At 59.0% G+C, this 20,868-nt stretch overlaps 2 protein-coding genes across 3 annotated transcripts in view; one reads left to right on the top strand and one right to left on the bottom strand.

The window, feature by feature from the left end:
* Positions 1 to 2,469: 2,469 nt before the first annotated feature.
* Positions 2,470 to 20,868, top strand: part of APC2 (APC regulator of WNT signaling pathway 2) — a 27,921-nt gene continuing 9,522 nt past the window's right edge. The window contains exons 1-14 of the mRNA XM_060145773.1: positions 2,470 to 2,548; positions 8,747 to 8,905; positions 9,052 to 9,142; positions 9,272 to 9,452; positions 10,319 to 10,427; positions 10,576 to 10,689; positions 11,345 to 11,422; positions 11,624 to 11,722; positions 12,263 to 12,653; positions 13,163 to 13,258; positions 17,232 to 17,371; positions 17,746 to 17,823; positions 17,967 to 18,083; positions 18,620 to 18,834. Coding sequence (XP_060001756.1) covers positions 2,495 to 2,548; positions 8,747 to 8,905; positions 9,052 to 9,142; positions 9,272 to 9,452; positions 10,319 to 10,427; positions 10,576 to 10,689; positions 11,345 to 11,422; positions 11,624 to 11,722; positions 12,263 to 12,653; positions 13,163 to 13,258; positions 17,232 to 17,371; positions 17,746 to 17,823; positions 17,967 to 18,083; positions 18,620 to 18,834 — 1,922 coding nt within the window. The 5' untranslated portion in view covers positions 2,470 to 2,494. The remainder of the gene's footprint in view (positions 2,549 to 8,746; positions 8,906 to 9,051; positions 9,143 to 9,271; positions 9,453 to 10,318; positions 10,428 to 10,575; positions 10,690 to 11,344; positions 11,423 to 11,623; positions 11,723 to 12,262; positions 12,654 to 13,162; positions 13,259 to 17,231; positions 17,372 to 17,745; positions 17,824 to 17,966; positions 18,084 to 18,619; positions 18,835 to 20,868) is intronic.
* The window catches only part of C3H19orf25 (chromosome 3 C19orf25 homolog), a 16,669-nt gene continuing 15,259 nt past the window's right edge, over positions 19,459 to 20,868 (bottom strand). The window contains exon 6 of one of the 2 annotated variants that reach the window (XM_060145774.1): positions 19,459 to 19,860. In XM_060145774.1, the coding sequence (XP_060001757.1) occupies positions 19,647 to 19,860 (214 nt within the window). In that variant the 3' untranslated portion in view covers positions 19,459 to 19,646. Of the gene's footprint in view, positions 19,861 to 20,533; positions 20,725 to 20,868 lie in introns of those variants that run through there. The other variant, XM_060145776.1, reaches the window with a different exon arrangement.

Below are 20,868 nucleotides of genomic sequence, written 5' to 3'. Positions count from 1 at the left end.
TTGGAAGAGTAAAGAGGAATGCCCTGGGCAAATCCGACCCTTCGCAGGGAGGTGGTTTTTGACCCTGAGCACGAAAAGCTGTACAAACGTGTGTAACTTTGGAGCTGCTAGGCCCTCCTGCAGGAGCAAAATGCATGTGCCAGGGGTGTGAGCCCCTCCATCTTGCGGAGTGGAGCGGTGCTGGTGGAAGTGGGGATGGGTGCTGCAAACATTGCCATCTGTTTGTAAATAAAGTGTTATTGGCCCACAGACATACCCATTCATATTCATTCCGGTGCTTTCCTGGCCTGCGGAGTCAAAGTTACTGACTGAACCTTTAGCACAGAGTTTCTTGTTTTGTACAAATGAGCAGGACCCTCCCTGGGACGGCAGCATTGGTGTAACCCCTCATCAGGCCCCCCCGTAACCAGGGTCACCTTTTGAGCGTTCACAGGAAGCTTCCAGCCTGGCCACCACAGGTCATCTGGGTGGGCTTAGGGCAGGAGTGGCAATGATCATCACTTTAATTTTCTGCAGTTTGTATAATAGTTACGTAAGATTAGTAGACTGCATATTAGTATTGTATCGAACACCTTGTCTTATCCAGACTGCGGCGCGCACTGTAGCCGCCAGGTGGCGCCTGAATCTTGGAGTACTATCGGGGCGGTACAGGGGGCGAGGCAGGAGTCCTTGTAGACCCGGACGTCCCCGCCCAGCCCTTCTGTCTGGTGGCGGCCCGGGCTCCGCCTTCAGGCCGCGCTACGTTCCTGCTTCTTTGTCCCGTCCCTCCTGAATCTGTCCTGGGCCCCTGAAGCCTGCGCGCCATCTCCACCATCTCAGAGGCAACTCCCTCGCTGGGGCTCGGGGCTCTACACCCCTCTCCCGCCCCCGTCGGTCAGCTAGCTTCAGAACCTAACTTGGGTCTGCCGCTTCCCACAGCCCCACTGCTACCACCCTGGCCAGCCCTCCACCATCTCCCACCTGGACGTCAATTTAATGCGTGTCATCCTCCTGGGATCTCCCCAGGCTCCAGAAGAACGCCCAGGGTCTGCCTTGGCCCAGGAAGCCCCGCCCCCCGCTGTTCCTCGGCCTCTCCCAACCAGTTCCCACCTCCCAGCCTTCCCACGGGCTCCGCTCTCCGCCGGACGCCCTTCCCGCTGATTCCCGGCACCTGCTTGCGGAGGCCGGCCCTCACCATCCCAGCCACAGTAGCGCCCCTTTCCCTCGCCGCTTGTTCTCTACTCCCCAGGACTTAGCAGAGCTCGTGATAACGCCCCCTCCGCTACCCCCACCGTCCCTTTCCATCCCCCCCTCTCCCATCCCTCCCCACCCCACACCATCCTCCCCATCTCCCCCACCCCACCCCTCCCGGACGCCCTCAGTCGCCCCGGACCCCGCCTCGTCTCCCGGCACCTCCCACGGCCTGTTCTCCCCGAAGCCGCCAGAGGGCGCGTGTGAGCAGCGAGCGGGGCGCGTCCCTGCTCCGCCCGCCGCTCTGGGGGCTGGCTCCCTCGTCCCCCCACCCCGGCGCTGCACGGCCTGACCCGCCCAGTCCCCTCCTCGTCCTCACCTCCTGCCCCTCCCTTTGCGCTAGCGGTTGATTCTGCCGGGATGCTCTTCTCTCTTGGGTCACCCCTCAGGTCTCCACTCAAGTGCCCTTCCTAGTAGCCCCCCACGCCCCCCACCTCCCCTGCTGTTTCCTCCTCAGCGCCCACTTCTAGCCAACATGTTCTCCTGTTGACTATCGGTCCCTCTCCCCCCAGTGTCAGCTTCCCACGGGCAGGGGTTTTGACTATTTTGTTCACTGCGTAGGGCCCAGCACGCAGTAGGTGTTTAATAAGTGTTTGGTAAATGACTGAAAGTTGGTTTACGTGTGGTGTCGCCCACCAGTCCCCCGCGTGCCCAGCGCCCAGTTCAGAGCCCGGCAAGCAGCAGGCGCGCAGTCAACGTTTGCTGAATGACTAATGAACGGAACGCGCGGCCCCGGCCACTGCAGGGACACTGTCCAAGCGGGTAGCCGACTGAGGCCGAAGGGCGGCGCCCCCCTACGTCCCTTCGAGATCTCCGTCCTCCAGGGGACCCCTCCTACCCCGGGCCCACTTCCCAACACCGGACCGCCTCTCCAGCTCCAGTGAGAGCCCCTCCCTGCTCTTCCCCCGCCCCCAGGGACCCCTCCCGCGCCTCTCTAGGGCTCCCCAACCCCGTTGGACCCCCGCCCCTCCCCCTTCCTTCTCCGCTCACGCTGGTCCCCGCCCCCATCTCCCTCACTCGGTATCTCCTCACGCCGCCCCTCCCAAGTCCTCAGTCCCTCGAGACTCTCTTCCCCCGCCCGGGAGGGCCCCCCAGTTCCCCCCTCTTTCGCCCCCTTCGCGTTAGAGTCCCCGCCTGCCCCGCCGTGTGACCCCCTCTCAGTCCCTTGCTCCGCGCAGGCGCAGGCTTCCCGGCCCGTCCCTCCCACCCCCACCCCCGGCGGCCGAGGGGCGGGGCGCAGACTGATTGAGGCGGCCGCGACTCCATGGGGCTCCTGGGGCTGCTGAGCCTGCTGCACTCGGCCTTCTTCGGGGACCAGGTAGGGCGCGGGGGTCCCGGCCGCGGGGCGTGGGGTCTGGCCGTGGGCGCGGCTGGGGCGGGAGAGCCGCAGCCCGGAATGGGGTGAGGACCGCGGGAACGGTGGTCGCGGCAGCGGGAGGCGCAAGGGCACGCGCAGGGAATCGCCAAGGGTCTGGGGTCTCGCGCAGTCGCTGTGGAGACCGTTGCCAGGGAAACCGCCTCAGGTTGTTCGCAGGGCTGGCAGCCCCTCCCCCGCGCCGCAGCCACAACCCCCCCCACTCCGGGTTTGCGCAGGCGCGGCCACGCCGGGCCCAGCCTTCTGCCTCCGAGACAGACCCCCGGACCCCTCCTCATTGCGCAGACCAGAAGACTGGCTACGGCGGGAGGGCTGCGGCGGGGGCGCTGCGGCGAGGACTCGCTCTGCCGAGGCTCCGTCGTGCGCGGGCGGGTGGGGGACCGTGCCACGCCCTACAGCTCTCCAGGCCTCAGTTTCCCCTTCTGGCCGCAGAGCGTAGGGCTGACTTAGATGTTCGCCCACGCGGATGTCCATAGTAATATCCATCCCACCGGGCCCGAGCGCTTTGCTGGCCTCCGAAATCTGAATTCGGGGCCTATAACATCCCCTCTTTAAGAGAAACTGAGGCTGGGAGGGTGCTGCGGGGAGCCCAAGGTCACGCCTCGAGCTGGGCTGGAGCCTGAGCGCGGGGCGGAGGCGCCCGCAGAGGGCACAGCCCGGAGGCCGGCGGGAGCTGTCCGCGGTGCTGAAGGGGCCTCAAGCCCGTCCGCTCCACGCCCGGGAAACTGAGGCCCAGAACCGTGGTCAGGCGACCCATCCCGGGTCGGGATTCGGGGACGCGGCCTGGACCAGCCGGCCCCACCCCTCCCCCACCTCCAGTGGCATTCTCTCCTCACCTGTCAGGGCCCTGCCCAGTCACCCAGCCTGAGCCCGTCTCTGTGATCTCATGACCACCTGCTGCCTTCCTGCTCCCCTGTCCCCCACCCCCATCCAGCTCCGAGTCGGGGGACGCTCCTGGTTCCGCCCCCGGCCCCTGACACGGCGGAGGCTCAATGGGGAAGGGGGGGGCGAATCAAGGGGGCAGAGATGCCCGGGGTCAGGCTCAGAAGGCCCAAGAATGAACCTGGCTGTGTGCCAGGCTCGGGGGGCGTTGTTTTATGCTGGCGATGGGGAGAATCGAGCCCTGTGCGGTAGAGGGAGCAGACGATACCAGGGAGGGAGACTGGGAAGAGGCCCCCCACTAGGCCTGGGCACCCCGAGATTGGGCCTGGGGTCCTGGGAGGCTCTGAGGGTTCCGAAGGCTCTTGTCTTTCTAGAATTTACAGTGATGCCCGATTCTGGCTGTGGCTCAAAGATTTACAGGGTCAAGGATTTGGGGTGGTGTCAGGGACGTGATGTTCCAGAGGCTTGCGGACAAGGGCATTTTGCCTTGGGGTCTCAGCCTTCATGTGCTCTCAACCTTCCAGACCCCAGCCCCACCCAGAGTGGTGAGGAACGCCCAGGGAGGGCCTGGCTGGGCTTGCGCATGAACTCAAGCAACGTGCTCCCTGCCCTGAGCGTCAGTTTTCCCCTGTGAATGAGGACAAGACTGGCCATTGGACCCTCCAAGCCCCCTGCCAGCTCTAACGTTCTGGCTGAGAGGGGCCTGGAGAGCAGTGGCATCTAAGACTGGATGGGGGAGCTGAGACTTCGTCCCATGGGGGTTGGGGCAGGGATTCTCTAACCACCTCCCAGTGAACAAAATGGGAAACTGAGGCCATGCCCCAGGTCATGCAGGGGGGTCAAGGTGGAGCTGAAGTCGGCCCTGGGCTCTGTCCTCTCCCCGCCCCCATTCCAGCTTTGCCCAGTCTGCCCTGCTTTCCCGTGGTCAGCTCAGCCCCAGGACTCCTCCTTCTCTAAATGCCTCATCAGTTCCCTGGTCCAGCCCCACCACCGAAGTCCATATGCCTTGAGTGGGCTCTGATCTCTCCTGGCTCCAGGCATTGTATGTGCTGTTCCCTCAGCCTGGAATGCTTTTCCCCTCCTTGATCCCATGCCCAGCTCTGATTCATGCTGAAGAGGCCCAGCACCGGTGTCCCCTTCTAGTGCAGCCTTCCCAGCCTCTGGAAAGAGCCCTTCTGCCCATTGCACTCACTCCTGGGTCCCACAGGCTGGGGGCGGCTGTGTTTGGCTCCGGAGGCTCTGGAACACGCAAGGTCCAAGTTCTTTCGGCGCCCCCAGTGTTTTTGTCCCAGGGTGGGACACAAGGGGCCTCCTGCAGCTGGTCCAACAGGAGACATCATGGTAGCCGTGGTCCTTGTGTCCTTGGCTGCCCCTCTTGTCCTGTCCTTCCCTGCACCAGCCCTTACAAAGGCTGCAGCCACCTCCCCATTTTACAGAGGGAGAAACTGAGGGTCTCCAGGTGAACGACTTGCCCTGGCACCCCAGCCAAGAGAAGACAGAGGCAAGCCCCAAAGCCATGTCATGTCTCCTTCGTCCTTTGGGCAGCAGGCGGCCTGAGCTGCAGCTGCAGATTCGGCCTCTGGGTGTTAAACCCTCAAGTGGCCTCCGGGGACCCACTGACGATCTGAGACAGCTGGGGACGGGTACTCCTGGGAGCCCAGCCCCCTCCCTCCTCTGGCTTCCCTTGTGCAAGGGTGAATTATGGGTCCCACAGGGGACAGACACAGAGAGTCAGAGATTCAGAGAATGTAGGAAGGGCCATGGAGTCACGGAGGCGCTGACACTCTGCCAGGCAGGGGGACAGGGAGAGATGTAGGGTCCCAGCGTGCCTGCCCATCCCCCACGCTCACCCCCCATGTCAGCCAGGACGCTCGACGGGGTGGTCCAGCTAGATCCCCAACCCTGGCCTGCCCTGACCCATCGGATCCAGGCCAGGCTGTATCCGTGGGGAGGGGCTTCCTGCCCCGCCCCTGGAGCTTCCCTCCCTCCACCCTAAGGTTCTGATGTAACACCCAAAACTGGATGGCTTACACTCAAATTCTGCAGATCCAGCCACTGCAGGTTCTGAAACGCCATTTCACCCCGAATGGAGTGGAGGACACAAGGTCATGGTCATTGGGAGGCTCCCTTCCCTAAGGGGGATTCACCCATACACACACGCACGCACACACACACACACACACACACCCCGCCGAACCCGCTCGGAGGCCCGAAGCCCCGCAGCCGCCGGCGGTCCCAGCCCCGGGCCGCCATTGGCTGTTGCCATGGCACCAGCCCATCTTCCCGTGCCGCCATTGGCCGCCGCGCCTGCATCCCGCATCCTCCCCCGCGCGCTGTGGTCTCGCCCAGCGCCCGGAGTGGCGGCGCCGCCTGGCGAGGCCCGGACTGGGCTTTGTCTAACGCGGAGTCCTCGTCCGCCCCGCCGAAACCCCGGAGCCCTGGAGCCCGCGCCCCGCGGCCGCCCCAGCCCCGGAGGACTGGGAACTTGGGCGGGGCCGGCGTAGCTGCGCGGAGGGAGGAACCCCCAGGCCCTCGGCACCGCAGCCAGCCCAACCCCAGTGAGATAAAGTAAGCGGGCGCCTTCCCTGGGTGGAGGGCAGCGCGGGTGCGGCCTCCGCCTTGCCGGAGTCTCTGTCCTTTTCTCTCTGCCGCGCCTGTAAGCACACAGGCTGGAGCCTCCGTTTCTTCAGGGCGGAGCCAGAGGAGAAACTGTGTCCCAGGGAGGTGGGCGTCTGCGTCGCTGCAGTTGATCCCATGCAAACACCCACTCACAGGTGTCAATACCCAGACCTCCCAGAGTCTTCGGACAAGCCACTGTGTGTCTTGGGGAATGGTGCTGCACCTCTCTGGGTGGCAGCTTAACTAGAGGACGTGCGGCCCCTCACTGTCATTCAGACAAAACCCCTAGCTATTGGTGCTTTCCTATCGGTGCACACATCTCGGATGCGGTCCCCCGAGGCAGCCTGGGGGTGAGGGGCAGACAGGAGGGAGGAGGTGGCCTGTGACGATGGCAGGAGTTAGGAGAGGTGCTCCGGGCAGGAGAACTGCATGTGAAATGGCCTGGGGGAAAGAGAGCTGCCGGTGGCAGTGATGCGGGCTGTAAGCAGAGGGCTCACAGCTTATGCTGAGGGCACTGGGGAGCCGTGGAGGCATTGGCGCAGGGGAGAAATGGAATCCAACTCGCAACTTTCCCTCTGTCTGTGCATGAAAAGGGGATCGTGGGAGGCCGGGAAGAGGCTGGCGAGGCTGCCCTGGGAGGGGCCAGCTGGGTAGAGCTTGAGGGGCTGGTGGGAGTGTGGTGTTGGGGACCCAGGTTGGAATGGGAGGGAGCCTGATGCGTGGCCCTGCTACCAAGTTCAGTCTGATGGGGACGCAGGAGTGACCACTGGGTCACTCCTGTGGGGGGAGTGAAAGGTCTGAGGCTCGGTCTGGGCCATTCCAGAAGAGCCCCTTGGGGGCAGCCTGGGGAGAGGGCCCCAGGAGGGGTCTGGGTTTGCCGAGTGGGAGGGGCATGCACGGGACTAGTGCTTCCCCCTGGCTGGGCATGGCATGGTGGCCTCAGCCAGGACACAGGGCCCCAGCCGGACCCCAGGGATCTTGCCACAGCGCCAGTGGGTCCTGATCCCCAGCTGGGACCCCCGACTGAGCCTCGGGCAGGATCAGTATCAGGGTAAGAGAGGGGACTGTGGTCCTCAGGCGCCAGCCTCCCCCACCTGACACACTGTCACCCATGGGACTGTCCTGTCTGCTCCATGACCACCATCCCACCTGGCCCTCTAGTCGGCCCATAAGATAAGCCTGGTAGACCGAGTTCTCCCCATTCCTCAGATGTGCAAACCGAGGCCTGCAGCGGGGGAGGGGCTTGTGTGCTTCCAGCACTGCCTGGACTTGTGACCACTTCCAGGACGGTGTCTGGGTCCCAGTCATGCCTGCTGCGTCCCCCCAGGCCCAGTTTCTCTCTCTGGGAACAGTCGAATGCTGATCCTTGAGGCTCAAGGCTCAGGAATGTGACAAGGTGTCAGATGACAAGGCCAGGCACGCAGAAGGTCCTCTGAGTGGTTAGAATGGACTGACTCCTCCTTGGGGCCCGAGCCCCCCCTACCCCTACTCCAGGCCCAGCTGTGCCCACAGTGGGTGGGGGGGCTCCTGGGGGGAAGGAGAGGGAGAATGAGTGAGCGAGTGAAGGAATGGGTGTGCCCCGGTGGTGGAGGGAGAGGGAAGGGGCAGGTGCCCCCCTATGGGCAGGGGCGGCTGACTGATTTGGGGAGGGGGCTCAGGCAGGCAGGGGGAGGGGGCTCCCAGGGAGGAGGTGGCGGAGGGGATGGGCTGCCATTGGTGCATCTCAGACAAAGGCGGAGGGAGGGGGTGAGGGCTGATGGGAAGGGAACAAAGAGGAAAGGGGGGCCGGTGGTGGGACGGCTCGGTCAAGATGGCCAAGCCAGGGAGGAGACACCGGCTAGCTGGACAGAGGGAGGAGGCTGGGCTGTAGCAAGAAGGGCAGCCAGACACACAAAGAGCAAGTGGCAGTGGCGGCTCCAGGGGCGGGGGCAGGGGCCTCCGGGGGCTCTAGGGACAGAGCGCTGACCGGAGGGGCATCAGGGCCGAGCAGGTAGCTACTCCGGATCCAGCCGCTGCTGGAGGGGGTGTCCGGGCTGCAGACCCCCAGGATGACTACGGTGGGTTTGTGTCTGGCTGGCTGGCTGTCCAGCTGCTGGGGCCACCATCAGCCCGTCCATCGCTTTCTTAGAACCTTCATGGCGTTCTTATTGGCCAGCATCTGGGCCAGCTGGTAGTCTGTCCACCCAGCCTCTGGGCGGCTGTGCTCATTCAGGAGAGGGTCTTGGCTGTCCGTCCATCTGTCTGTTTGTCTCTCTCTCTCTGGCTGTGTGTCTCTGAGCCTGGTGGCATTGGGCTGGTGAGTCCCCCTGCCAGTTTCAACTGTCTGGCTGTCCGTCTGTGTGTCTAAAAGCCCCACAGTGATGGCCAGTGTCTGTCTGTGTCTTGTCTGTTGGTCAGTTCAGCTGTCTGTCTGAACACCTCTCCGACAGTTCTGTCCCTCTGTCTCCCGTTGTCCCTGCCTATGTCCGTCACTCCAACTGCCAGGCCGTCTGTCCCCCAGATTCCCTGGGCCAGCACCATCCCGCCTGCAGCAGTCCACGCCAGCCACCCCTGCCTGAGACCCAACCCAGGGCTGGAACTTAGGTCGAGGGCCGCCCCCTACCCAGACCCTCAGATCATCCCTCTCTCCCGTGGGCCCAGGCGCTGCAGGAGCTGAAGATGACGAGCTCCGTGGCGCCCTACGAGCAGCTGGTGCGGCAGGTGGAGGCCTTGAAGGCCGAGAACAGTCACCTGAGGCAGGAGCTTCGGGATAACTCAAGCCACTTGTCCAAGCTGGAGACAGAAACGTCGGGCATGAAGGTGCGAGGGGAGGCTGGGCGGAGGACGTGGACCCGGGTCACAGGGACAAACACCAGGGCGCTGGGCCCAGGGATGGGCAGGCAGGACAGGGGCATCTCACAGGGGGCTGGACCACTGACCGCTCTCTTTCCGGCCTCCATGTTCAGGAGGTCCTAAAGCACTTGCAGGGCAAGCTGGAGCAGGAGGCCCGCGTGCTGGTGTCCTCGGGGCAGACCGAGGTGCTGGAGCAGCTGAAAGGTGAGGGGCTGGCCTGGGGACCCCCCCCCCCGCACGTTGGGGCCAACGCTGGTCTGCTTCCTGAGGGAGCTGGGAGGAGGGGGCGCAGGGGGCGTGCTGACGTCAGCCTCTCCCTCTGCGCCCATCCAGCCCTGCAGATGGACATCACCAGCCTGTACAACCTCAAGTTCCAGCCCCCGGCTCTGGTCCCTGAGCCCACTGCCCGGACCCCCGAGGGAAGCCCGGTGCACAGCTCTGGGCCCTCCAAGGACAGCTTTGGGGAGCTGAGCCGGGCCACCATCCAGCTGCTAGAGGAACTGGACCGGGAACGGTGAGATGGCGGGGAACCTTGCCACAGGCAGTGGTCACAAGGCTCCACCCACATCATGAGCCCCCTTGCCCACTCCCTGCCCCATCCCCATGTGGTGCCTCAGCCCCCTTTCCTGGCCCAACTGACCTAAGCTGGAGGACAAGGGGGGGGTGTTCCTGGCAGAGGGGAAGGCTCCTGGGAGACGTCCCCAGGGGTCCTGGACACACAGGCGTCACCAGGGACAGGGCTGTGTCCAGTGCCAGGGCTCACAGTCAGGCCTGGAGCCAGAGAGACTCAAGGGAGCCTTTGTGGAGAAAGGGCTGCGGCCCAAGAAACCTGGGCTTGAGGCCAGAAGGAGGAGGCAGGGTCTGGGTACCTAGCTCAGCTCAGCTGCGTTGTGTGCGGTCAGACGGGGAAGTTCTGGAGCAGCCTGGAGTTAAGTCCATGCTTTGCTGTCTGACCTCAAGCAAGAACCCTAGCCCCTGCCAGCCTCAGACTTCTGCTCTGTAAAATGGAAATAGCAGTGTCTCCTCACAGGGTGTGAAGAGGGAGACTCTACTGCACCTGGAGCAATCCGAGCCTGAAGTTTGCCCTGTGTAGGCTAGAGGGAGATTAGCCGGTGTTCGAGAGCTGTTAGAACAGCCTCCTCAGAGCCTTTCTCCGAGGACCAAAATTTACAAAGGAGTTACCTTTTTACTTTCAAATAATTTCTGCACTCCATCCCCACCCCAGTGCCAGGGGCACCACGGGCGAGACTTTGCCACACTACCTATTAAACTTGGCACCCAGTAAGCACCCCAGAAGTGATTACAAAAGTCAGGGTAAACAAACACGTGGCAACGTCTCCCGCTCTGTGAGCCCGCGTCCACCGACCGGCCCTCCGCCAGGTGTTTCCTATTGAATGAGATCGAGAAGGAGGAGAAGGAGAAGCTCTGGTATTACTCGCAGCTGCAGGGCCTATCCAAGCGCCTGGACGAACTCCCGCACGTGGAGACGGTGAGCGCGCGGAGCTGCCCGGGATTTTGCAGTGCCCCGCCCCGCCCCGCCCCGCCCATGGCGGGGGGCGGAGTGGAGCGGAGGCCCAGCCCTCGCCCGGGTATCGCCCCCCCTCAGCTCACCGAGGCCCACCCGCCCCTCCCAGCAGTTCTCGATGCAGATGGATCTGATCCGGCAGCAGCTGGAGTTCGAAGCCCAGCACATCCGCTCGCTGATGGAGGAGCGCTTCGGCACCTCGGACGAGATGGTGCAGCGGGCGCAGGTGCGGCTGGGGCGGAGCCTGGGCGGAGCCATACACCAGCGGGAGGATCAGAGCGCAGATATTGTTGTGGGAGGAGCGCAGATATTGTTAATGGGCGGGGTTATATGCCTGCGGGCGAATCAGAGGACAGAGACTCCTGCGGGTGGGGCCTGACGCAGGAAGCGGAGCCAGAGTTAAGAGCGGAGTGTGAGCGGAGCCATAGGGGGCTTAGCGCAGACCCCGGCTCAGAGGACAGAGTCCCAGAACGATAGGGACGGGGCGACCAGTGCGAGGAACCGAGTCTGACCAAGACTTGGGCGTTGACAGTCAAATGGCGGGACCAAGTCAGAAAATAGGTGGGTCCGGAGGGATGGCCTGGGGTTTAAGTTGTGGGCGGGGCCAGAGCCTGGGCTTGAGGGTTGGACCTTGGGTGGGATCAGGAAGTGGAGTCAGATAACTGGGGGTGGGGGTGGGGGTGTTGAGAGTGGGTGGGCCATATCAAGGAGGAGGCGGGGTCAGAGCCCAGGGTGGGGTTTTGGCAATGGATGGGGCCAAACCAGGGACTGGGTGGAGTCAGCATGGGGCAGGATTTGGACTGGGGAAGGGGCCATATTGGGAATGTGGGCGGAGTCGGAGCCAGGTGGGATTTCCTCAGTGTGCCCTTTCTCCCACGCAGATCCGTGCTTCCCGCCTGGAGCAGATAGACAAGGAATTGCTGTCGGCACAGGACCGGGTGCAACAGACCGAGCCCCAGGTACCAGGAGGGGCGAAGTCAGAGCCCTAGTGCGTGGTGACAGCCCCAGGCAGCAGGGAGACCCCCAGGCCCTGCCCCGGGTTCAGGAATCCGTCTGCGGCCCCCGCCACATCGTCGTGGGGGTAGGGCAGGCATCAGCAGCCTGGGCGCTTTGTGGGGTGCCCCTGGGCGGAACCCGCAGGCCTGGCGTTCTCCCCACAGGCCTTGCTGGCAGTGAAGTCGATGCCGATGGATGAGGACCCAGAGGCCGAGGTCCCCACGCACCCTGAGGATGGTGCCCCTCAGCCGGGCAACAGCAAGGTGAGGGGAGTCCGGGGGGGGGATGCTGAGAGGCGGGGTGGGGGCAGTGGCGGCCGGCTGGGTTGGGATACACAGTGAAGTGGGTCCTGCATCCCTGCTGCATTCGAAGGCCCCTCCCTCTCCAGGCCGCCCTAAAGCATCCCCAGGTGTGGGAGGGTCATCCTGAGTTGGAGTGAGTCGGGAGGTTGGGTTGTGGTGCGGAGCCTGGCGTGGGTGTGGATACCTGTTCTGTATATTTGAGGGGCACTCTGGACTTAGATGTAGGGGGTCACCCCTAGGAGTACTGGTGAAGCTGATGGGGTGGACATTTGGCTCTCATGGGCTGGGGGCATCTCTGCAGTGGTGTGTGCGTGTGTGTGTGTGTGTGTGTGTGTGTTGCTCCCCGGGAGGATGCAGGGTGAGGGTAGTGGGGTGAGCAAGAGATTCTCCTGGGCTGAAGTCATAGGACTCTCATCCGTTTAGGGGGAGTGCAGGTGGGCCCGTCTGGGGCCAGGTGAACCAGGCGGGGCTCCCCACCCTGACATCTCCTGCCCCTCGCAGGTGGAGGTGGTCTTCTGGCTGCTGTCCATGCTGGCGACGCGTGACCAGGAGGACACGGCACGGACGCTGCTCGCCATGTCCAGCTCACCTGAGAGCTGCGTAGCCATGCGCCGCTCGGGCTGCCTGCCGCTGCTGCTGCAGATCCTGCACGGCACCGAGGCCGGGGCTGGGGGTCGCAACGGGACCCCAGGGGCGCCGGGAGCCAAGGATGCGCGCATGCGCGCCAACGCAGCGCTGCACAACATCGTCTTCTCCCAGCCAGACCAGGGTCTGGCGCGCAAGGAAATGCGCGTCCTGCACGTGCTCGAGCAGATCCGTGCCTACTGTGAGACCTGCTGGGACTGGCTGCAGGCCCGGGACGGTGGGCCCGAGGGCAGCGGCGCCGGCGGCGGTGAGTGAGTGAGCAGCTTCTGTGCGCTGGGCGGCAGTCTGGGCTCCCCAGGTGCCAGGGCAGCACCGCTGGCAGTAACAGCGGCCTATGGCTTTTGCCGGGCACCTGCTCTGTGCCACGCGCCGGCTGAGGCCTCCTGGGAACCTGTGAAGACAGACTGGCAAAGGGATAGCCACAAGGTGGACGCTCAAGAAACGGTCGTTGATTGAATGGAAAGATTGTAGTTAACCCTCGAAAGGCGGGGGCAGAGTTTGAGATTCCTAGCTGTTGGGGCCGCCTGCAAAGTTAGTATCAGATGCTAAGCACCAGGCTGGGTGAGGCAGGCCCCTCCTCGTTCACTTCAGAGGGGCCGATGCTCTGGGGGTGACCCCGCGCGCCCGGCGGGCAGCACTTTGTAAAGCTCCAGGTCTTGGCAGGTCTGCAGGGTGGAGACTGCAGGGAGGGACGGGGACCCACCAGGCGACATTTCCTGCAGTGGAAGGGCTCTGACCCGGTCCCCTTGCCCACAGCCCCGGTCCCCATCGAGCCACAGATCTGCCAGGCCACCTGCGCCGTGATGAAGCTCTCCTTCGACGAGGAATACCGCCGTGCCATGAACGAGCTGGGTGAGTGCCCCTCGCCGCCCCTGCGAGCTGGAGCTATCTGGACGGCCTCCGGGCCTCACCCAGTGCAGGGCAGATTCTCGGCACTAGTGGTCCTGGGGCTCAGAGAACAGGGGAGAGGCCGGGAAGGCAGGAGAAAAGGTGAATCGGAGCTACTGGGTGGTCGAGGCGGAGCGACCCTGTGAAGTTTTAGGTTTGGGAGTACTGCAGCATCTTTTCCGCATAAAAGTAATCAAAACATGGGGAAAGGAAACATCAAGGGCCAAACGAGGCACTGCTTCTCACCCAGCAGATGGTCAAACCAAAGGTTCTGTAAGGTCTCACGTGGTCCGGCCACATAGACTCGGGCGCTCGAAACCCAATGTGGGTGTTGGGGGGAGCGCCCAGGAGCAGCCTTTCCGGGAGGGGCATCTGGAGTGGCGGACATTTTACAAGAGGGCACAGGTCTGGAGTCCTTCCTCCGCCAGCCGGTCCAGGGACGGCTGGAGGTTACCAAGCTCCTTCCGAGAGGCCTGCACACTCAGTGCTATGTTGATAATTCCACGAAGATGCGATCTGCCTTTTTCACTCTCGTGCGCATGTGTGTTCAGAGGGGTTTTTCCAGGCACTCTTACTCTGAGGACCGCTGGGCTGTGCGTTCTGGGGTTAAAAGATTTCTCCGTTTTCATTTCTAGTGTGGTAAATATTTTTTGTTTATTGAAGTATAGTTGATTTACAATATTGTGTTAGTTTCAGGTGTAAAGGGATGCAGTTACCTATACATTCTTTTTTTATATTCTTTTCCATTATGGTTTATCACAGGATATTGAATATGGTTCCCTGTGCTCTACAGTAGGACCTTGTTGTGTATCTATCCTATATATAATAGTTTACATCTGCTAACCCCAGCCTCCCACTCCATCCCTCCCCCCAACCCCCTCCCCCCTGGCAACCATAAGTCTCTTCTCTGTGCCCATGAGTCTGTTTCTGTTTTGTAGATAAGTTCATTTGTGTCATATTTTAGATGCCACATAAAAGTGATATCATATGGTATTTGTCTGACATACTTTACTTAGTATGATAATCTCTGGGCTCATCCATGTTGCTGCAAATGGCATTATTTCATTCTTTTTTTTAAGGCCGAGTAATATTCCATTGTATCTATATATACCACATTTTCTTTATCCACTCATCAGTCAATGGACATTTAGGTTGCTTCCATGTCTTGGCTATTGTAAATGGTGCTGCTGTGAACACAGGGGCGCATGTATCTTTTCAAATTCTAGTTTTGTCCGGGTATATGCTGGATTTATTGCTGGATCATATAGTAATATATGCTGGATTGCTGGATCATATAGTAACTCTATTTTTAGTTGTTTAAGGATCCTCCATACTGTTCTCCATAATGGCTGCACCAACTTACATCCCCACCAACAGTGTAGGAGGGTTCCCTTTTCTCCACACCCTCTCCAGCATTTGTTATTTGTAGACGTTTTAACGATGGCCATTCTGACGGGTGTGAGGTGGTAGCTCATGGTAGTTTTGATTTGCCTTTCTCTAAGAATAAGTGACGTCGAGCATCTTTGCACGTGCCTCTTGGCCATCTGTATGTCTTCCTTGGAGAAATGTCTATTTAGGTCTTCTGCCCATTTTTCGATTGGGATGTTTGTTTTGTTGTTGGTGGCAGTATCATAAATATTGAGCTGTGACCCAAGTGAACTCTTTGGGGTCCTCAAAAAAATGTTCAGCGTGTACAGGGGTCCCGAGATGGAAATGCTGGCATGTCACTGGTGTCTGTCAGTCAGGCAAGGGATGCGTGATGAGCTGAGTGGCTCATCCAGTGAACGTGCCCCACGCACAGTTCAGTTCAACCTCTTTTTCCCTATTGTTATTTTTTTCCTTTGTGTGGGTTCCCGGGAGTGGCGTTTCCAGATTAAGAAGCAAAAAGGCTTTGGAAGCTCCCCACTCCGACTTATAATTACGTATTTAAACATTTTTTAAATTTTAATTTTTTTTGGCCACGCTGCAGAGCTTATGGGATCTTAGTTCCCCAATCAGGGATTGAACCTGGGCCCTCAGCAGTGAAAGCACCAAGTCCTAACCACTGGACCGCCAGGGAATTCCCTAAACATTTTTTTAAACTGTGGTAAATTATATGTAACATAAAATTTACTGTCTTAACCATTTTTAATCTTATCTTCCCAAACTGAAACCCTGTCCCCATTAACCACTCAGCCCCCCATCCCCCTCCCCAGCCCCTGGCAACCACGAACCCATGCTGTGTGTCTGTGGTTCTGCCTGTTCTGGACGTTTCCCATCAATGGAATCACACAGTGTGTCTGGCTTCTCTCACTGAGCATCGTGTTCTCCGGGTCCGTCCATGTGGTAGCGAGGGTCAGGGCTTCACCCCTTTTCGTGGCTGAGGGACGTCCCCGTGTGTGGAGGGACACGGTGTGTTTCTCCATCGTCTGGTGATGGACACTCAGGCTGTTTCCACCTTCTGGCTGTTGGGACTCGTGCTGCTGTGCACACACACGTACAGGTTCGCTTTGGAAGTTTGTAGGTTTGTGTTGCTAAGCCCCTTCCCCAGGGTGGTCCCCACTGGCGTGCTCTTCAGCAAAGCTGCCTCATCGGTCCCGGGTCCTGAGGACGATCCTGTTGCCGAACAAGGGGGAAGGGCTGTGTGTGTTTGGGTTCCTGCAGGTTCTTTCCCTTCTGCTCCCGCTGACCATTTACTCTTTAAAAAAAATTATTTATTTGGCTGCACCAGGTCTTAGTTGCAGCATGCAGAATCTTTTTTTTTAACTAAAAAAAATTTTTTGGCTGCGTTGGGGTCTTTGTTGCTGTGCGTGGGCTTTCTCTAGTGCGGCAAGCAGGGGCTGCTCTTCGTTGTGGTGCACGGGCTTCTTCTCATTGTGGTGGCTTCTCTTGTTGCGGAGCACGGGCTCTAGGCGCACGGGCTTCAGTAGTTGTGGCACATGGGCTCAGTGGTTGTGGCTTGAAGGCTTTAGAGCGCAGGCTCAATAGTTGTGGCGTACAGGCTTAGTTCCTCCGCGGCATGTGGGATCTTCCTGGACCAGGGCTCGAACCCGTGTCCCGTGCATTGGCAGGTGGATTCTTAACCACTGCGCCACCAGGTAAGTCCCCATGCAGAATCTTTTAGTTGGGACATGCAGGCTTTTAGTTGCAGCATGTGGGATCTAGTTCCCTGACCAGGAATCGAACCCCGGGCACCCCTTGCTTTGGAAGCATGGAGTCTTAACTGCTGGACCACCAGGGAAGTCCCGACCATTTACTCTTTGTAAAGTGAGAACCCAGTTGTCCTAGTGAGTGAAGAACTGTGTGTGCAGGAACCTCCCTGGCGGTCCAGTGGTTAAGACTCCGTGCTTCCACTGCAGGGGCCGCGGGTCTGATCCCGGGTCGGGGAACTAAGATCCCACATGCTCTGTGGCATGGCCAAAAAACTAAAAGAAAAAAAAGGAAAAAAAAGTCGCGTGTGTGAGCCATCAGCAGTGGCTCCTGAGCACACGCCGTCTGGTCCGTCCTGGGGACGCAGCGGGGCAGCCACCAGCCCTGCCCTCAGCGGCTTGCTGGCTAATGCTTTGGGAACTTCTCATCTGGGGAGTTGGGGGCTTCCCTGAGGAAGTCACTCTTGAGCAGAAGGGGACCCAGGAAACTGGGCGAACAGTGGGGAAGAGCATCCCGGGCAGAGGGAACAGCATGTGCAAAGGCCCGGCAGCCGGACGAAGTGTGACTGGGGGCTGAGGGCAGAAAAGAGGCGGGTGTGAAGGTGCAGGGCACGCAGGGGGCTGGGCCAGCCAGGCTGCCTGGAGGAGGTGTTCTCAGAGTTGGGCTTCAAAGGTGGGCTTGAGGAGAGCAGATCGGAGGGAGGGGAGGGCGTATAGGTAGAGTGAGCTGCGCGGGCAGAGGCTGGGAGGTGGGCAGGCGGGGTGGTGAGGGGCGCCCCCCTGCCCCCAGCCCTGCCGTATCCACACAGGTGGGCTGCAGGCCGTGGCGGAGTTACTGCAGGTTGACTATGAGATGCACAAGATGACCCGGGACCCTCTCAACCTGGCCCTGCGCCGATACGCCGGCATGACCCTCACCAACCTAACCTTCGGGGACGTCGCCAACAAGGTGCCTGGGTGGGCCGGCGGGTAGGCCAGCATCCCCCAGGCCAAGACCTGCTGGCCTCCTTCCCGCCTCGAAGCAGCACTGAGAGGCGGGGACAGGCGGGGAGACTGAGGCCTGGGGTCCAGGCCACCATCCTCTTGGCCCCTTTGCTGCCGCCCCTGTGGAGCGGGGGCCTCTGGGCCTGGGCAGGGTGTCTGCGCCTGCCGGAGCCTGTCTTCTCATCAGAGCAACAGGGCGAGTGCTCTCCCTCCGCTGTGGTGGTGAAGATGGGGTGGGGGGTGGGGTTCGAGCTCCAGCACATAGTAGGTGCTCAGTCAACGCAGCAGGTGCCCCCGCCCCACCCCCCGCCATGGCATGACTCCCGTGTCACCCCACAGGCCGCACTGTGCGCCCGCCGGGGCTGCATGGAGGCCATCGTGGCCCAGCTGGCGTCCGAGAGTGAGGAGCTGCACCAGGTACCCGGGGGGCTGTGGTGCTGCCGGGGGTGGGGGGCAACCCTGGGCTCTGCCACCTGCCGCCGTGGGGCTTGAGGGTGGGCCCTGTGAGCCACCCTGGAAGCCGGGCCCGGGCCCAGACAGCCTGTCCTGCACTCGCCCAGGTGGTGTCCAGCATCCTGCGCAACCTGTCCTGGAGGGCGGACATCAACAGCAAGAAGGTGCTGAGGGAGGTGGGCAGCATGACGGCCCTGATGCAGTGCGTCCTGCGAGCCTCCAAGGTGGGCCCCGGGCGGGGTGGCGGGGGCCACGTTTGCGGGGTGCCAGCCACGTGGCTGGGAGGCACTGGCAGCAGGTGGTGAGTTCGCCACCTTGGGGGGAAGTCAAGCCAGACGGACAACCCGCCACCTGGCAGCGGGTCCAGACCGGGGGCTTCCAACCCAAAAGATCTTGCTGTGGCCGGTTGTGTTACTTTTTTTTTTTTTTTTGCGGTGCGCGGTCCTCTCACTGTGGTGGCCTCTCCCGTTGCGGAGCACAGGCTCCAGACGCGCAGGCTCAGCGGCCATGGCTCACGGGCCTAGCCGCTCCGCGGCATGTGGGATCTTCCCGGACCGGGGCACGAACCCGCATCCCCTGCATCGGCAGGCGGACTCTCAACCACTGCGCCACCAGGGAAGCCCCTGGTTGTGTTACTTTTGACTTCTACTCGAAGAGGCATTTGGGTGCCTTGTGTCGGCGCCTCGAGGGAGAGGGCCCGGGGGTGGGTGGGGCTGGGGACCCGCCGCTGACCCCCCTCCTGCTCCTGCCCTGTGCCCAGGAGTCCACCCTGAAGAGCGTGCTCAGCGCCCTGTGGAACCTCTCAGCGCACAGCACGGAGAACAAGGCCGCCATCTGCCAGGTGGATGGCGCCCTGGGCTTCCTGGTCAGCACACTGACCTACAAGTGCCAGAGCAACTCGCTGGCCATCATCGAGAGCGGAGGCGGCATCCTGCGCAACGTGTCCAGCCTCATCGCCACCCGTGAGGACTACAGGTCAGCAGGGGGCACGGGGGAGGGTGCTGGGCAGGTGGAGCCCAGGAGCAGCTGGCGTGGGGCTGGCGGCTCCCCCTCGGCGCTGAACCACGGGGAGCCTCACCTCGTCCACCTGCGAATGGGTCGGCACGATGCATCCCCGGTCGCTGACTGTTTTTAGTATAAATACATCCCCGATACTGCCTGGGATATACTCGTACCACATTTTAAATTAACTTAGTAAAAATATACGTAGCATTCTAAGTCATATTAATAATGCTTTTTCTTTTTCAAACTATTATGCGCTAAGTAGTAAACAAAGATTATTCTTCATTAACATACATATTAACTTCTTACTAGGTAACGTTAAGTAATGCTTCTAACGTATGAAAATACGTAACCATTAAAAATTATAACTATATCCCAAATAATGCATGGGATATACTTGCGCTAAAGATTTTACCAATTAAAATAAAACATTATTTATTAATAATGCTAATAACTAACAAACAATATTTAGATTTCAGTTTACTTTAAAAGTACTATCTTTAGTATAAACACATCCCAAACACTGCACGGGATATACTTGTACTAAATTGTAAATTAACATAGTAAGCATATACATAATTTTCTAAATAATAATCATAAATACTTGTTCTTTATTAAAATATTCACTAAGCAACATTAATAAATAAAACAATGCTTATTCTTCATTAGCGTAACTATTACCTACTAGGTAACATTAATAATTAGTAATAATTCTAATGTATGAAAATACATAGCTATTATAAAGTATAAGAATATTGCAAATATTGCGTGGGATATACTGAATTTTAAATTATTAAAAATAAAAATGCAGGACTTCCCTGGTGGCGCAGTGATTGAGAGTCTGCCTGCCAATGCAGGGGGACACGGGTTCGTCCCCCATTCCGGGAAGATCCCACATGCCACGGAGCGGTTGGGCCCGTGAGCCGTGGCCGCTGAGCCTGTGTGTTCGGAGTCTGTGCGCTGCAACGGGAGAGGCCACAACAGTGAGAGGCTGGCGAACTGCAAAAAAAAAACAAAAACAGAAGCATTATTTTCTAAATAATGGTAAAAATGTGTTCTTTATTAAAATAAATAAAATTATTTGTAAATACTACTAATAAATAATGCTTCACATGTAGGAAAACACATAACGTTTAAAAAGCATATCCTAAATACTGCATGGGATATGCTTGTGCTAAAGACTTTATCAATTAAAATAAAACAATTTACTAATTATGCTAATAATTAACAAACAATACTTAGATTTATGTTTTCTTTTAAAAACACTATCTTTAGTATATTCCCGAATGTTGCATGGGAGATACTTGTGCTAAAGATCTTACCAAGTAAAATAAAACATTTATTTACTAGTAATGCCAATAATTAAGAAACAATACTTAGTATTTTTAAAAGCAAACAGAAATATGTCTTTAGTATATCCCAAGTATCACAAGATTTAGGTGCCCTAAAATGAGTTATACTATACACTACAGGACCTACTGTGTAGCACAACAGGACCTACTGTGTAGCACAGGGAACGCCAATCAATAGTCTGTAATAACCTAAATGGGAAAAGAATCTGAAAAAGAACAGATATATGTACATGTATAAGTGAATCACTTAGCTGTACACCTGAAAGTAACACAACACTGTAAATCAGCTGTACTCCAATGTAAAATAAAAAGTAAAGAAATAAAATGAGATGGTTTTAATGAAATTTCATTTTAAATAGTAAATAATAGGAGCTTCCCTGCTGGCGCAGTGGTTGAGAGTCCGCCTGCCGATGCAGGGGACACAGGTTTGTGTCCCGGTCCGGGAAGATCCCACATGCCGCTGAGCGGCTGAGCGCGTGATCCATGGCCGCTGAACCTGTGTGTCTGGAGTCTGTGCTCCGCAATGGGAGAGGCCACAACAGTGAGAGGCCCGCGTACCACAAAAAACAAAACAAAACAAAACAAAACACATTACTTTCTAAATAATAGTAAAAATGTGTTCTTTATTAAAATGAATAATTTGTTAATACTACTA

Source organism: Lagenorhynchus albirostris, chromosome 3, assembly GCF_949774975.1.
Source record: "Lagenorhynchus albirostris chromosome 3, mLagAlb1.1, whole genome shotgun sequence".
In the NCBI taxonomy this organism is placed as follows: Eukaryota; Metazoa; Chordata; class Mammalia; order Artiodactyla; family Delphinidae; genus Lagenorhynchus; species Lagenorhynchus albirostris.
Note: the sequence above shows the minus strand (reverse complement) of the source record. Positions and strands in the feature narration are given on the sequence as shown.